The sequence below is a fragment of the Vipera berus genome, assembly GCF_964194415.1.
Source record: "Vipera berus genome assembly, chromosome: Z".
Taxonomy (NCBI): domain Eukaryota; kingdom Metazoa; phylum Chordata; class Lepidosauria; order Squamata; family Viperidae; genus Vipera; species Vipera berus.
In genome coordinates this window covers 23905141-23922770 of record NC_138205.1, presented here as the reverse complement: position 1 = coordinate 23922770, position 17630 = coordinate 23905141, and the positions used below count along the sequence as shown (strand labels likewise).

General features: G+C 40.2%; 1 protein-coding gene across 1 annotated transcript in view; it reads right to left on the bottom strand.

The window, feature by feature from the left end:
* Positions 1–17355, bottom strand: part of LOC308677790 (scavenger receptor cysteine-rich domain-containing protein DMBT1-like) — a 41213-nt gene extending 23858 nt beyond the window's left edge. The window contains exons 1-3 of the mRNA XM_081344486.1: positions 17227–17355; positions 3887–4234; positions 943–1248 (exon numbers count right to left, since the gene is read on the bottom strand). Of these exons, the coding sequence (XP_081200612.1) occupies positions 943–1248; positions 3887–4234; positions 17227–17320 (748 nt within the window). The 5' untranslated portion in view covers positions 17321–17355. The remainder of the gene's footprint in view (positions 1–942; positions 1249–3886; positions 4235–17226) is intronic.
* Positions 17356–17630: the final 275 nt, after the last annotated feature.

Genomic DNA, 17630 nt, shown 5'->3' with positions numbered 1-17630 from the left:
GTCCTCATTTTACCTACCTCGGAAGGATGGAAGGCTGAGTCAACCTTGAGCCTGGTGGGACTCGAACCTGCACTAATTGCAGGCAGCTAGTGTTACTTAAGGAGGCATTAGCCCACTGCTCCACCAAGGCATCATTCAGTTATTATGACCTTAAAGTACAAATGATCCATATTTTCATTTCCAGGTACAAATGCCCAGATATATGAATGCAGACATACACGTGCAAAAATAAATGGACTGCTTATCTGAGTGGAATTTTTTTGGGGGGGAAATGTGTCAGAAAAGGGAAAATAATTTCTATTTTTCATAAAAAATAAACTTTGGTCATCCCCTGCTCTGCAGATTAAATATTTTCTTCCTCTAGGGAATCTAAGAATATCACAGAACCTTGCTTTCAGAAGGTATAGTAGGAAATATAATGGATTTTCATAAGACAATTGAGGAAAACAATGCAGAAAGAAAAACATGTAAACAGCTCATTTGCCTCATCTTTAATTTCTAGAGAGCAGCTCCCATGGAAGGTTTTTTATGTCATCCTTATAATTGGTGGATGACACTTTCAGGAAAAAGAAAGAGGGAAATTTGGTGGATCGTTTATCTCTTTCAAGGAGACTTGGACTAATTTCCTATTAGTTCCCTTCCCCATGGCAATAACTGCTATTTCCTTCTTTTTGGCTTTTTTATTTTTTGTGTAAGATCCTTTCCCTTTATACCTGCCTTACATCTTTGAAAGAAAGGGATATTGACACTTGGTAAGACAATGCATGAGGAACACTCTTCAAAGGATGAGTTTCATTAACAATCTGCCAAACTAATCCAGTTTGATGCTGGAATTTATTTCACAGATCCAGAATTTTTTTAAAAAGAAATGATGGACAGAATAGCCCACAAACAAGAAGAACAGAATATACAATATTTCCTCCAACATTTTGTGATTATTACCTGCACACTCCACGCCAGCATCCTTACTGTGGCTACAACTGTGTTCTCTCATGTTTTTTGGTGGACATTTTCTTAGACTGTCTTCTTCCCCTGTGCAGTTTACTTGATCCATCCAGATTGGACCAGTTCCTTGTCCAAATTTAGCTGCACCTGCTGTTCCTAATGCACTGCCACAGCCTACTTCCCGGCACACCACGTTGGCATCAGCTAAATCCCAGCCATTGTCACATATTGTTCCCCATCTTTGGTTAAACAACACCTCAACCCTGCCAGTGCAAAGAGTAGAACCACCTGCCAGTCTCATCTCTGCAGATGAAGAAAAAGAGAGAATAAAAACTAATTTAATGCAGGGGATTCCAATGGCAGCCATTCAGAGCAGCCATTGCTGGATTAAAAAGTAAGCTAAGAACATGTTTATAACTTGCATACAAAAGCAGTCACAGCTTTGCATTATTTGCGTAATATACTATTAGAGGCTTGGTCGTTAGATAGGAAGAAGTTTTATACGAGGACACCGTATTGGCTGTCGCCGATGGAAGCATTGACCTACCCTAATGTGTTTAACCCAGAAAAAAGGGTGATTTATAAAGAATTATTGCATTCAAATGGAGAATTAAAATCTAAATCGCAATTGCAGGAACAGGGTATCCAAGTAGATTGGTGGGCATATATGCAGCTTTGCAGTCAGTTTATGAAGGAGAGAGTGGTGCCAGGGATTACTAGAGAAGCTCAAGGATTCGATATGATTCTTTTCAGGAAAAGTGAGAAGTTGCTAGCAAAATGTTCTTCTTTACTATTGGATATGGATGGGTTAAATGAACTTACAGAGGGCTTTAGGGTCACCTGGGAAAGGAATCTGGGTTACCAAATTGATCGTGATAATTGGCGGTCCATTTGGGAGAAAAATGTTAGGCTAACGAAATCTCCTGAGTATAAGGAGAACGCTTATAAGATGATGTTTCGTTGGCATCTCCCTCCAGCTAGATTGGGTAAAATGTCTTTGGGTGTGTCCCCAACATGTTGGAAGTGTGGAGAAAGAGAGGGCACCTATTACCACCAGTGGTGGACCTGCGGTGAACTGAGGAAGTATTGGCATTGGCTTCATATATGGTTGAATGAGATTTTAGGACATTCTGTTAAACTGACTCCTGAGACGTTTTTGTTAGGCTTAAAACCAGACAATCTGAATAGATCTGCATGGTATTTGATGTCTCATTTGTTAACGGCGGCATGGATATTATGGGCTCAATATTGGAAGAATTCTGTTAGTCCTCCCGAGGATCTGTTAATCGAGAAATTCATTGATTGTGCGAAATCAGACCATTTGACCATGCTGTTGAAAGATAAGGGGGATACAGATTATTATTTATCTTGGAGACCGTGGTATGAATGGTTGACAAAAGGGGATGGTTATGGGAAGGATTGATTATACAATGTAACAGCAACTTGTCTAAATCATTATAATGTTTATTATTATGTTTTGTATTTTTTAAAAGAATTTTAATAAGCACTGCGATGTATTGTTATGATGTAGTTGTGGATGATTTCAATAAAATAAAAAATATATTAAAAAAAAGCAGTCACAGCTTTAATGATACCAGAATTCTCATCTACTGGTAAAAATTTGTGTGAGATCACCATCAGCATACCCTAACAAAATGCATCATCTTTGTTTCTTCCAACAACATAGACTGGAAATCTATGTTTGTTTTATTTTTAATAGCTGTAAGTTAATCTACCTTCTGGGAATTGGCTGAATTTTTTTAGAAACATATTTATTTAATTAATTCCATTTATATCCCGCCCTTCTCCGAAGACTCAGGGCGGCTTACAAGCTTAGCAGTAGCCTTCATTCTATGTATATGCCTGCTTATTAAGGCTTTCACACACACCCCAAGCGGCATTATTACAAAGTCAGCTTAATTGCCCCCAACAATCTGGGTCCTCATATATGGACCACATTACATGACAAAGTAATAAATAAGCTGATGGTGGAAAGAAATGGTTTTGTTCACTTCAACTGAGCAGATACTGGGAGATTTTAAGTTAGTTAAGAAAATTCTCCCTTTCCCATCCTTTATCTGCTATCTTTCCAGAACCTGATCCCATCTGAGGCTATGTAATTTGGATTTCATTGAGTGTCATTCCATTTCCTTTCTCTCATGGAAGAAAATCCTATGTGAAAAATAAATTATACTTCTTGAAGATGGTGGTACTGTTTTGTACTTTCGACAGGAATCTGGCAAAGAAGATTGGAGTCCCTGCTACACAAAGAGCAACCATATTCTACTTCTTTTATCAACCCTCCCCTTCTTAAATATAATGGTACTCAAACTTGACCAGTCTTAGAAGCTAAGTGGAATTAGATCCAATTAGTGCAGGGATAGGGACCATATGCGCAATCCAGAACTGTTAGATGGATTGAGATATCAAAAAACCCATCCCAGAAGAAACAATGATCCACCATTTCTATAATTATGCCAGGCAAACTACAAAAAATAGAAATCAAGCTTAACTAGAAGATATCTTTACAATTTGGAACTGTCATGTTGGTTCATGAGTTTTTTGGTGTTGCAGAGTTTAATGGGTTTAATTCCAAGGGATAGTTAAACTGTCCTCTGGTAATGTCCTGGAGGTATTCTACGTATGCATATGCCTTTCCTTGGTTGTGGTAAACACTATTTATCATCACTTGAGATAATATTTTCACTGAAGTATGTACAATACATATGTTCTGTAGTACATTATTGCTTGTGTTTATTATTCCAAAGATGCTATCTATCTACCTATTTTGTAGTGCATATGTGCATTTAACAGTTGGTTAGTGCTCAAGTATTAGTGGGCTACAATAATTCCACCCATGCTGTGGAAAGGTTCACTTGTTGAAACCTTAGTATCAATCAGCCATACCAATTATGACACAACTCTCAGTTGACAAACTCACCTGAGCACACAACACCAGCATCTTCTCCATGATGGCAATCATTGTCTCCCCAAGGTCTTGATGGGCATTGATTGAGGAAGCTCTCTGTCCCTACACATCGAACTTCATCCATCCAGATGCGACCAGTTCCTCGGCCAAAATGGGACTCCCTTAATGCTGATATTGCAATTGCACAGCCCAGCTGCCGGCAGACAACACGGGCATCTTCCATGCCCCAACTATCATCACAAACAGTGCCCCACACCCCATTATGGAATACTTCCAGTCTCCCTACACAGCGACTTGTACCATTCACCAGGCGGATCTCTATTGGCTGTGTAGCAGTTGGTTGGACAGTCCAAGCTAAACCTATGAAAGCAAAATTCACAGAGTGGATTAATAAAAGGGGAGGACAGGACAGGATGGATAAAAGAAAAGCTTCCTTTATATAACCGCTTTGAGAACATAGCAACAGGGGAGAAAGAAGAAAAAGATATGGGCAATGGTTTGAGAAGCACTTGCTGAATTAGAATAATATTGTTCTTTTTACTTCCATTCAATCATGTCCAATTCTCAAAGACTACCTGGACAGGTTTCTGCAGTTCTTTGGACAAGATTTCACAAGTGGTTTGCCATTGTCTTCTCCATAGGGACAAGAGAAGGTGACTGACCCAGGGTCATCCAGCTGGCTTTGTGCCTAAGGTGAATCCTAAACTAATGGTCTTTTCCAAAGCTTCTTTCACCACATTTTCTTGAATGCAAATTTTACAACTTATCTAAATCTTATTTCAAAATAAAATAGGTTGTTCAGGAATTTAAAGTTGACTAAGAAATCAATAATAATGGGATGGTTGATTAATTGAACAGATCCTGATATTTCTGGGATCTTTCTTTTTAAAAAAATATTCTGTAGTTTACAACATTTAGTACTGCTCTAAACAAGTTAAATAAATTAGGAACTTACCTATAATTGTTAAGAAATCTTTCAACAATTGAAAGATAGTAAGATGGAAATTATGTTTCCAAACTGATTATAACTTATGAACTAAAACAAATAACTATTAGTAGTCAACATTACTACTTTGCTTTGTTTAGCTTTATAAATATGTTGAGTTTAATCTCAGAAGCATAAAGGATGCTTTATATATTTATCCTAAGACATTTTATCGCAGATATTCATTTTAGAAAAAAAGAAACTTAATAGCACAAATGATGAAGAAATTGCTGAACTTGCATCCATCAAAAGGTTTAAGGTTATTTGAAAAGGTCTCAATAAAATGGATTTTATAGCACATTATAATGGTTAATGGATGTTATGTAATCTACAATTGTATAACCAAACTGCCTTTCCTTTCCTTCCCTGCATCCTCATTCCATTTTATTTATTTATTTATTTATTTTATTGGATTTATATACCGCCCCTCTCCCAAAGGACTCGGGGTGGTGTACACGGCAGTTAAAAGATGGTATACAAAGTTAAAAAATAAATTAAATTAAGTTAAGTTAGCCCCAACAAGACAAATTCTAAAGTTTAAAATCCCAATCCCTCAGTCCAGGCCTGCAAGCTCAAATAACCAGGTTTTCAGGTTGCGGCGAAAAGAGCGAAGGTCGGGAGCCATCCGGAGCTCAACAGGAAGCTGATTCCAGAGGGTGGGCGCAGCCACAGAGAATGCTCTCCCCCTGGGGGCTGCCAGCCAGCACTCCCTGGCCAACGGCACCCTGAGGAGGCCCTCCCTGTGGGAGTGCACAGGACGATGGGAAGTTGATGCCAGCAGAAGGTGCTTCTGTAAATAATCCGGACCCATGCCATTTAGGGCTTTATAGGTCATCACCAGCACCTTGAATCTCACCCGGAGGGCAACTGGAAGCCAATGCAGCTCGTGGAGCAGAGGTGTTACATGGGAGTATCGGGAGACCCCCATCACAACTCGTGCGGCCGCATTCTGCACCAGTTGGAGCCTCTGGGTGGTCCTCCAGGGTAGCCCCATGTAGAGAGCATTGCAGTAGTCTATTCGAGAGGTCACGAGCACATGAGTACCTGTACGTAGGGCATCTCGGTCCAAATAGGGCCGCAACTGGCGCACCAGGCGAACCTGGGCAAAAGCCCCCATGGTCACAGCTCCTATATGATCTTCCAAGCTGAGCTGTGAGTCCAGGAGGACACCCAAGTTGCGAGCCCTATCTACGGGGGGTAACACCTCACCCCCCCCATAGTTAAAGATGGAATAGACTGGGTTACCCGAGATGCCGGTATGTACAGCCACTTGGTCTTGTCGGGATTAAGTCGAAGCCTGTTCCTCCCCATCCAGACCCTAACCGCCTCCAGGCAATGGGACATCATGTCGAGGGCATCACTGGGTTGGTTTGGGGTGGAAATAAAAAGCTGGGTATCATCAGCATACTGATGATACCCCACCCCCAAACCATGATCTCACCCAGCGGCTTCATATAGATGTTGAACAGGAGGGGCGAGAGGACCGACCCCTGAGGGACTCCACAAATGAGAGGCCTCGAGGCCGGCCTCTGCCCTCCTGCCAACACCGACTGCGAACGACCCAGGAGGTAGGAGGAGAACCACTGTAAAACAGTGCCACCCACTCCCAACCCCCTGAGGCGCCGCAGTAAGATACCATGGTCGATGGTATTAAAAGCTGCTGAGAGGTCTAATAGGACTAGGACAGAGGAACAACCCCTGTCACAAGCCCGCCAGAGATCATTCACCAGCGCGACCAATGCCGTCTCCGTGCTGTACCCGGGCCTAAAAACCCGATTGGTATGGGTCCAGATAATCAGTTTCCTCCAGGAACAGAGGGAGCTGATGTGCCACCACACTCTCAACAACCTTTGCTAAAAAGCGAAGGTTGGAGACCGGATGATAGTTGTTCAGAATAGCCGGGTCCAGGGCAGGCTTCTTGAGGAGGGGCCTCACCACTGCCTCCTTCAAAGCGGCAGGGAAGCTACCCTCCCTCAAAGAAGCAGCTATTACTGCCTGGAGCCAGCCTCGTGTCCCCTCCCGAGCTGCATACACCAGCCAGGAGGGGCACGGGTCCAATAAACACGTGGTGGAACTCAGCCTCCCCATGATCCTGTCCACCTCTTCTGGAGTCACAGGGTTGAATTCTTCCCAGATAACATTCCCAAGACCGCTCGTCTCCCCCCATCAGACTCCGTCCAGTCAGAGTCCAGACCGTCCCGAATCCGAGCAATTTTGTCCACCAGATGCTGACTAAACTCCTCGGCACGACCCTGCAAGGGCTTCTCCCTCACCTCCTGATTAAGGAGGGAGTGAGTCACCCTAAACAGGGTGGCCGGGTGATTATCTGTGGACGCGATGAGGGCAGTGAAGTAGTTGGACTTCGCTGCCTCCATCGCTGCGAGATAAGACCTCGTAAAGGTTCTTAACCGCAATTGGTCAGATTCAGACCGGCTGGATCTCCAGCAGCTCTCTAGGCTCCGTCTCCGACCCTTCATCTCCCGGAGCTCCATAGAAAACCATGGAGCCCGCTGGGATCTGCGCTGGGACAGGGGCTGCATGGGCACAACGCGGTCGAGTGCCTCAGTGGCTACCCTTTCCCAGGCTTCCACTAAGGCATCGACCAGGCTGTGAGCAAAGATGGCAGGCACGGGTCCAAGCCCCACCTGGAACCATTCAGGGTCCATTAGGCACCTGGGGTGGAACCACCTGGTCGGTTCTGCAACCCGGTGATGGGGGGTGGTGAAACAGAAGGCCAGCTGCAGGAGGTGATGATTGGTCTATGACAGGGGTATAATAGCTGGAAATCCCCCTCCCAGATCATCTAGCCACCTTCCAGATAAAAAAATAAGATTGAGTCTGTGACCTCCCCCATGAGTCGGGCCCTGAATCACTTGGATCAGGTCCATGGCCGTCATGGAGGCCATGAACTCCCAAGCCAACCGAACCTCCCAGGGACGGCAGGTTGAAGTCCCCCAGAATCATAAGTCTGGGGAACTCAACCACCAACCCCAAGAGGATGTCGAGGAGCTCAGGCGGGGCTGCTGCTACACAGGAAGGCGAGAGATACGCCAGCAACAAACCCAACTGAGCCCCAGGGCCACATCTCAGGAGGAGCGACTCACACCCGAGTATCTGAACAACGGTAGCCTCCTGCGGACATAAGGTCTCCCTCACAACCACCGCAACACCCCTGCCCTATAAACTATATTAGTTTAACCCAGTGTTTCTCAACCTCAGCAACTTTAAGACATATAGAATTCAACTCCCAGAATTCTCCAGGCAAAATGGGAGTGGGAAATTCTGGGAAATCATGGCTGCCTAGAGAATTCTGACAGCAGAAGTCCGTGCTCTTAAAGTTGCTGAGGTTGAAAAATACTGGTTTAACCACTCCATGTTTCTCATAAGTAAGCTTAGTTCACAAAAAGTATGGCTTTTAATAAGTTTGAAAGGGTGCTACCATACTCCTGAAAAATGAATAGTTTCTATTGTCAGAGTTGAAGATAAACTCAGTGGATGAAGTCTTTTCAGACTTGATGATCTAAGGTCTCTAATAGCTTTAAGGTGGTCAATAGGTGATTTCCTAAAGTGATAAGAGGTAGAGCAGGGGTCTTCAAACTTGTCCCTTTTATGACTTGTGGACTTCAACTCCCAGAATTCCTCAGCCAGCATGGCTGGTGCTCATTTCCTGGTGCTCAGACCCATGGAAAACATATCCTGAAGTCACGCCCTGAGCAGCAGCTATTTTGGGCACATGTGGATGATCTTCTGCCCTATACAGAGAAGTAGCAAGGATTTGCTCTATTCACTGGTTTCTCAGCCTTTGCTGCAGTCATCAGCTTCACTTTGACAGAGCAGTACAGTATTTTATTCTCCCTCTCTCCCCTGAAGTCCTCAAATCTTCCTTTTTTGTAAGATTTGGATCAAAAATTGATTGTTTTGTTTATTTGTGTATTTTTGAAATATTCTTTCATGACACTCAAAAGAAAAAAAAAGATTAGACAGCAAAATGTCCTTTTCCCAGGTCAGAACCATGCAAGGGACAGATTCAAGGCCACTTGAATCTTGCTTATTCCTGGACAAACTCTTGGACCAAATTTTTTTACTGATTTCCAGTCTCAAACTTTTCCAGTCCCAGAAAAATCTGGTTTGACAGGATAGTCATACTGTCATAGATAAAAACCATCTTCTTTCATCAGACCTGGAATGCCATCACAAGGATCATGAGACATTTTTTCCCCTTTATCTTACATTAATTTGAGTTGGAGACTTCTTGATACCCACTGATAATATAATTAATGAATTCTAGTTTCAGAGGCAATGCTGTCTCTTATCACCTGATTGAGGAAATCCTATTAACCTTAAGAATATAGCAAGTAATTGAAAAAATAATCATGACAAAATTATTCTTAACACAAAATTTGAGCTACATTTCCTTTACCTCTTCTCTTGAATATGACCCTCTAAATGTGCCTACTACAGATGATGGGATGTCAACAGCCAGGATTCAAATGATGATTCTGAATTTGAAGAAAAGGCCCCAGCAGAACCTATTGATGTTAGTCTCAGGAGATACAAAGTCAAGAGTCACCTGAGACTGATCAAACACAGGTACCACCTGAAGAGCTGGAGTAGTCAGATGATGATGATTACCTGCCCTTGGTGATTAGAATGAAGAGCATAACAAAGACATTCTGTGAGGCTCCTTGCCAAGAAAGGGAATAGATCCCTTGAATAAAGGCAAATGGCTGCAGCCTGATTTAAGAAGCAGCCTTGACTCATGATCCCTTGTTGGAACCAACCTGTGTGATCTTCAGTTCCTGTGTGAGATTTGTTTGCACATTGCTCACCTCTGAACATATTGATAACCCTGACATAGCTCTTGGAACTCTGGACTGGATTTTGATTATTCTTCTATGAATTCTTGTTAAAAGCAAAACCACTTAGGAAGCTTCTTTCAGAGACTCTGTTTTGGTTCACATTTTTATCTGCTGTTATTTCCTTGATCTTGAGTAAACTGCTAATGTTTGAATGTAGAGTTGAAACCAGAAGCAGGGCATGAGCAAAGATTGTGGAAATAAATGAAGATATTGTCAATAGGCACACTGCTTGTCAGCTCTGTAAGACAGACTAGACCAAGAAATAGATTCCATTAAAGACTAATAAACTACTTTCATTTAGATTGGGTACAGTAACATAAGCCTGTACTTCTGTTGTTCCCTTTCTTCCCCTTTTATATATCTATGAATTAGGGAGGTGCCTGTCTGTGATATTTTTATAATCCTCCCTCATTATTTCTCTTTTTGTTGCTTTGGTAATGGAATTTCCCTCTCTTCTTCCAGATCATCCTCTTTAGTCCCTGCACTGTCATACAAGTCCCTATGTGCTCCAATGAATTGAACCCTTTGCACCACTTAATCTGCCCCTTTCTTCTTTCCTCCTACAATTTATTCCTTGGAGACTGGAGAAAGAAAGAAAAAAATAGATGCATTTAAAAACTGGGAAGAAAGGAGAGAATTCAGTTATCTGAAAAGATTCTGTCGTATACGTTCATTTGAATGCATCTTTCAGAATTACTGCAATCTGCAACTCTTTTGAGGTTGAAAGAATACACTATATACAGGACTCTTGTTTCTAGTGATATAGCAAAGTGTGGCTTTTACTACTTTGTAGATCCTCACATGACTCAATGTGAACAGAGTAAATGTAATGTGACCTTGGATTTCCACCTCCCCCTTCAAGCCCTCTACAGGTTATTGCCATTCTAATTTTAAGAAATATAACAAAGGGTTGATTACATAAGGATCACTGTTTGTACTGAGCTTAACCATGGATTTACTGTATCCACAAGTTTCCTAATCCTCGGATAATTTCAGTAGAAATATGTGTGTAACAAAGTCTATATGTTTAAATGGTCAGTGAGATGGACAAATAACATTCTGCCCCTTTTCCATTCTACCAAAAGTCTGATAACAGCTATAGATTTATTAAAGGATTTGCTATTAGAACACTTAGAAATAAACTCTAGATAGGACTGCTCTGCAAAAGACAGTAAACAGACATATTTAGAAAAATTAACTTCTGGGGGTTTTTCCCCCTATGCTCAAAACTTGAGTGCATAGTAGGCCAAAACCCCTGAAATGGCCTGTAAGAACTAAGAGATCTCACTGAGGACAGTTTGAGAGAACAGAAGCATTAGGAAAATTTGCAATTAGTCTTAGCTCAAGAATATTCCCCTTGAAACAACCTTGTGAAGGCAATGGCCTTCTTTCTGGGAAAACTAAAACAGTACACAGTGATACCTTTAATGGGAGTTATTGGACTTTAGAAGAATGACTCAATATGTCTGAACTGCAATATCCATTGCAGTGGAGCAATGAAGCAAGCAGAGCTCTGTGTGAGTCCAAATCTGTTTTACTGAAAATCCAAACCTGGGGTTTTTCATAAAAATTGTTCTTCTCTAGCTCTCTATATGTATTTATTGAAAATGACTAATTAGTATCATAGAGGTCATATTGCTTTAATCACAATCTAGATGAAAATTGCCAGCCTCTACTATTTGGTCAGTGAATTGTCGTTCCCCCCCCCCGCCCGCCCGCCCCCCAATGCCTTGGTTTTAATGTTGGAAGAAAAAAAACTCCCAAGAGTGACTATCTTCAGGTTTAGCTTAACTCTGTTTATAGTCTTAAAAGTTGGTTTTGATTTCTGTGAATGCATCACCTTTTACTTGCATCCCTGATTTATTTTACTCAGCATTTTCCAATTGCTAAATGCAACAGAAGGTTCTATTTTTGAAATGGTCCGCAACTCACATATTTCATAATCTCATTGAATTCCTAAGAAAGAGGCAGTTGCTTGTAAAATTTAATCATGAAATAGAAAACAGAGAATATTACTCAGCAATCCTAGGGAGTTTGTTTTATGAGAGTAGCTGCTTCAAAGCTCAGCTACAATTACTAATATTGCTTGCTGCAGTGCCAGAAAATTTCCACACAAGACTGGTAAACATTTGCTCTCTTTCCTCTTGATTTCAAGGCTTCATCTCTCTTTTTCAAGCAAAAGCTACTTACTAGTTATCTCTGATTCATCTCTTCTATAGCCTTTTTAGCTGAACTGCATTTTTAAGGTATGTCTGCAGTTCTTCTAATGAGATACAGTATCTGTAGTGAAAGTTTTGTTCTCTTCATATCTTCAAGTTCTTAGGGAATACTGAACAGGGTCTAGGAAAATCACTCTGTATATTACATGTATGCAGTTTGATTCTCAGATAAAATTCTTGTACTCTAAATTTTTAAATTCCCTCAAATATACATGGAGCATTATAAAGAGACTGCAGGTTGGTGGTAGCTCATATCCAGTGGTGGGATTCAAATATGTGAACAACCGGTTCTCTGTGTGGATGCCGCTTCCGGAAGTCCATTCTGGGCCTGGGCAACAAAAAATTAGCTACAGGTTCTGCCGAAGTGGTGTGAACCAGCTGAATCCCACCACTGGTGCTCATATCCCTGATTGAAAACATGAAAAATTTCTGGCATGAATACTAGATTAGATTGACCACTCTTTTCTGTTCTTATATAAAAGATAGGGTCTCTTCTTGAACTACCCTAGTTCTTTTCCCCTTCTGTTAGGCCAGGGGTAGGCAACCTTGGCTCTTTTATGACTCTTGGACCTCAACTCCCAGAATTCCTGAGCTAGCCATGCTGGCTCAAGAATTCTGGGAGTTGAAGTCCACAAGTCATAAAAGAGCCAAGGTTGTCTACCCCTGTGTTAGGCCATAGGCCACAGTTTACAAAGCACAAGGAATGGCCGGGGTCATGAAATGGATGATAAGAGAAGAAAAACCAACACTATTATGCTTAGAATGATGTATGAAATAGTCAAAGAAAACTGATTAGAAAGTATTAAATTGATATAATTAATACTTTTTTGGGGGTAAGAGTATAGTTAAAAGCATAAAAGAGCCCAGATTTGACTTAGCTGTCTTGCATTCATCATTTTAAAAGTAACACATATGGAAACATTGTGGCAAAGACAAAAGTTGATTTAAAGCAAAACCAAATACAATAACAATGAAAACAAAAACTTCATTAATGGATTTGAAAGCCAATGTAATGTAGTGAGTCAGAGTTTGTGATAGGATTGGAGACTGAAGAGTCCCAAGTTCAATTCACCTTAAGATGTCAAAATTACTGAATAAATGAAAAATATTAGATTGTTGAAATGATAACACAGTAGGCAAGTGAATAGTATGACATGCAGTAAGTTAAATTACTGAATAAAAAAACAGCTATAAATATAAGAAATATTTAAGAAACAGCAGAAAGGGCAAGGAACTATGATAATCCAAGAAAAGTTACGGTAATACATTTTGCTCATTAGGTCTATTTTAGTAGGAAACTAGAGGAAAAAATATATGATATTCTTGATTGCATAATTCAGAATTTTTTGTTGATCCTTCAGTTGCCAATTATCTTCAGTTGATACTCTCTCCCTCTCCCTCCCTCCCTCCCTCCTCTCTCTCTCTCTCTTTCTCTCTTACAAACACACAAAGGCTTCCCGTTTTGAGTGCAGTCATTGAGTGATCATTGCACCAATATAATGAAATTAGCAAGGGAGGTGCATTAGGAGAAAAACATTGTCCTTCTTCTTCATATATTTTGTTTTATATTTTGATACCCATGTTCATATTCAAAAATCTTTATAGAAGGTTTTTCTGTCTAGAACCCTCTAGAAAGTGCTAGGTTAGAAAAAATGGTACACCTTTTGCTGAAGTAATCTGTTGGTAGAAAAAAAGAAAGAAAAATTCTGTCAAGAAGAAACTGGAAGATATAAGCATTAAAGGTACAGTACAGTAGAGTAAAAGGTAGAGTACAGTAAGCTTGTTTTGAGACAAAGAAAAGAGCAAGGCCAGAACCATTGAAGACATAATAAGAAGTGGTCTGAGGACAAAAGAATGTGTCATATGTTAAGCAGAACTGTTGTCTTACATCTTTGAGAAGAAACCTCATTGGCCAGGTTTTCTAAAACCTATGAAGGAATATGGAAGTATAATTCTTTGCTTCTATGCACTCTTAATAACCTGGGCTAATGTAGCAGATTACAGTCCACAGTCTTCAATGAAAAGAACTTCATCTTACAATGAATTGATTTAGACTGTTAACAGAGAAGAGAAGAGAAGAGAAGAGAAGAGAAGAGAAGAGAAGAGAAGAGAAGAGAAGAGAAGAGAAGAGAAGAGAAGAGAAGAGAAGAGAAGGAACAAAAAAGAGATATTCTATTTGGTAGCCTGAAAAGAGAAACAGTAACATGAATGCAAAAAAGGGTTTTTTTTTCCTTTAAACTTTCAATCCTTTTCATATTTTTAGCAATGGAAACTATTGACACCCATAGCAGCCTTGGAAAAGTGCATTTTGCTAAGGCTAATTTGGAGTTCAAAATTGACCTCTTGGCCATGATCCCATTTTTTGTTCCATTCCTGGTAGCTACTATTTAGAAATTATTTGAAAAAAGTAAAATAAAAACATCCAACCTTTGGATAGTTTGGCCTGGATGTGTTTTGTTTGTGAGCTTGTTCTAATTTGGCAGACCTATAGTCAGTGATCAAAGTCTACATTTTCTTTATCTTCCATTTTTATTTTATTTATTTGTTTAGCCAGCAGGAAATGTTCCTTGCCAATATTTGTCTGATGTGTGGATCTGGGTGGTCCAAAGAATTCCCCAGAAAACTGTTGAAATTTCACAGGTTCTTGAAACAGGCAGGGATATGCCCTGTTATTGATTATAATCACCCAGTCTTCTCAAATAGCAGTATGGAAGCTCCATCTTCACAACCTACTATTGCTTGCAATGTCAGTTGTATGTGCATCCTCAAATTGAAGATACTCAATGATACCCAATGATACTCATAAATATATGCTATGGAGTCCTTGTTGCCCTCTGAGCTTGGTTGCTTTCTTGCAGACATTTCATTACCCAACTAGATAACATTTCAGTGCTAAAAGGGAGCAGGATTTGCTCTCTGGTTACATATAGTGGCTTGCCCTATCAGTGAAGGCAAATAGAGAGCAAACTCCACCCCTTTCTAGCACGGAAGAGAGTCACGGAGGCTAAGCAAGTATAGCCATGTGTCAAAACCTGCCTTCGCTCTTGGGAAGAACAATGAACAGATGTTTCTTTCAAAATGGTAGCTGACACAAAGGAATCTACCAATCACTTTCTTTCAATTATCCTCCATGAAATCAGTTGCTGTCCTCATTGCAGGGGACACAATGTAATCAGCAACTGATGAAATAGAAAGTCTGCTGACATACTTTGCCATCACCTGAGGAATTAGAGAAAAACATATTAAACTTTAGACATCATGGCCAATAGTAAAGGACAATATTTGGAAAGTCCTATTTCCTAAAATCTGGCCTGGATCAGGATCTGAATTTAACTTGTGGAGTTTATGTTTGTTTATTTACACATATATAAACGTACAGTGAGAGCTTAAAATCAGATTTGGGGAAAATCAACAAACTTCATTCATTGCCTCCATTACAAGAGCAGTCAACCATTATCATGCAGTAAAGCCTATATCTCTTTTCTGTCATCACATTTCATTTGGTTTTATACAGCCTCAGGTATTTTCTCTTGTATATTTATGACTCCTTTCAATCTAATTTGTCTGGCTGCTGAAATGTAGCCCATGTGCCTTAGTTTCTTCTCTTCTCTTCCTGGTCTGAAATTTAGACAATATAAAGGGGATATAGATTCAGACAACATAGAACCTAGAATAAAAGAATTGGAAGGAGCCTTGGCAATCATCAAATCCAACCCCCACCCACCCACCCCCGCTGAAGCAGGAAACCTTATACCAATTCAGAGAAATGGCTATCCAGTCTCTTCTTAAAAGCCTCCAGTGATGGAACACCCACCTTCTGAAGGCAAGCTGTTGCACTGGTTGATTGTTCTCACCATTTGAAATTTTCGCCTTAGTTCTAGGATGCTTCTCTCCTTGATCAGTTTCCATCCATTGTTTCTTGTCTTAGCTTCTGGCACTTTGGACCCCTCATCTTTTCAAATTCTGGAGCGCTGCTATCATGTCTCCCCCTAGTCCTTTTTTTTTCCACAAGACTAGACATACCCAATTCCTGCAACTGTTCTTCATATGTTTTAGACTCCAGCCCCTAATCTTCCTTGTTCTCTTCTCTGCAATCTTTCCAAGTCTCAACATCTTTTTTATATTGTGGTGACCAAAAATGGATGCAGTATTCCAAGCGTGATATTATAAAACTTTGTAAAGTGGTAGCAATTCTTCACATGATCTTGATTCTATCTATTAATGCAGCCTAGGATTGCATTGGCTTTTTTTGGCTGCTGCCACCTGCTCATATTTAAGTGATTGTCCACTTGGACTCCAAGATATGCTCATTATATATTTGAATGCCAGCATGGTGTTTCCTAAGCTAACAAAGATTCATCTAAACACCAGAATAGTTGTCTGTTAGATCATAGAAACAGCATAGTTCAACATAGGGAATATAGTCTGAAACAGAGAGTTTTGCTAGCTTAAGTCATTCTTTCACAGTTCTGATAAAACACTATTTACAAAAAATGCTATGTGGATAAGAAAAGCAAAGTAAAAACAATCCATGATTTATGACATTGTAATACTTCTGATCCATAATAACTTTACAAATGCTGAAAGCAATCTTCATTTTAGAATGTATTTATTCCAAGGCTGAGATTTAATAGCCTAATCTAAGAATGGGCTTATTTAATGTATTGTTTCAGTACTGTAATGCTATCACTATTTACATTATCATCATTATCAACATCATTATAAGGTTTAGTTAAGGCACAAGGAACTGGTGCAAAGCACTTCTAAGCATACACTCTTTTTAAAAGAACATTGAGAAAAGATACTGGATTAGGCTAGCCCTTATTTAGTAAACATTCCTTTTTAAGAACTTTGATAATCATCAGATAGTAGATATGCCATCAAATAGCTCATCATCAATCTTGCTCTGGTTTTAGCTTGAAAGTTTATATTCTGGTTAAGTTCCTTTGATTAAAAACAAAGTAAAAAGGTTAGCAAGCATTAAACCATTCATTAGAAATTAGCTAATGAGACCAGTGAGTCACCACTAAGTTACAATCATTGACTAGCAGGCATCAAGAGGTCCACCAGAAAGGAGCCAGGAGGTTACCAATACTCAACAATCACTTTATTTTAACAACTGGCTTAGATTGGTTTACTATACAAACACACTTATACATGATAGATATATACTGGCAGTTAGAGAAGGAACTTGTTCTAATACCACCTGTAACAGAGGAAAGATCCAGAGGTAAAGGAAACAGCCATCTATTAGCTTGTTGCAGGATAAACAAAAAAAGGATTACTCACCCCCAAAACAGTTCAGGAATAAAAGGGTCAAAGTAACCTCTTTGATTCTCTCTCTCAGGTATTTCTCCCCAAAGGGGAATGAGTAGGAAGCCATAGATCCCAATTAGGTAGAAGCAGATTATTCACTTGTTATAATGGGTGAAAGCTTGAACCTAAACTGCAGTTGTCCTGCTGGGACACTCTCATAGGTCAATGCCACGGGCAAAGGTTGGGAAGCAAAATACCTAGAGGGGGCAGGGTAAAACTGGAGGGAGGAGTCTAATCACTTCGTGAAATATACTATTTGCCAGGACTGCAGATATTTTCTATGCATCTGACATTGGGAAACAACTTTCAGTTCCCCACAAATACCAAGAGATGAATCGCATACGTAAATGAGCATCGTCTCTCAGTTCCAGGATTAG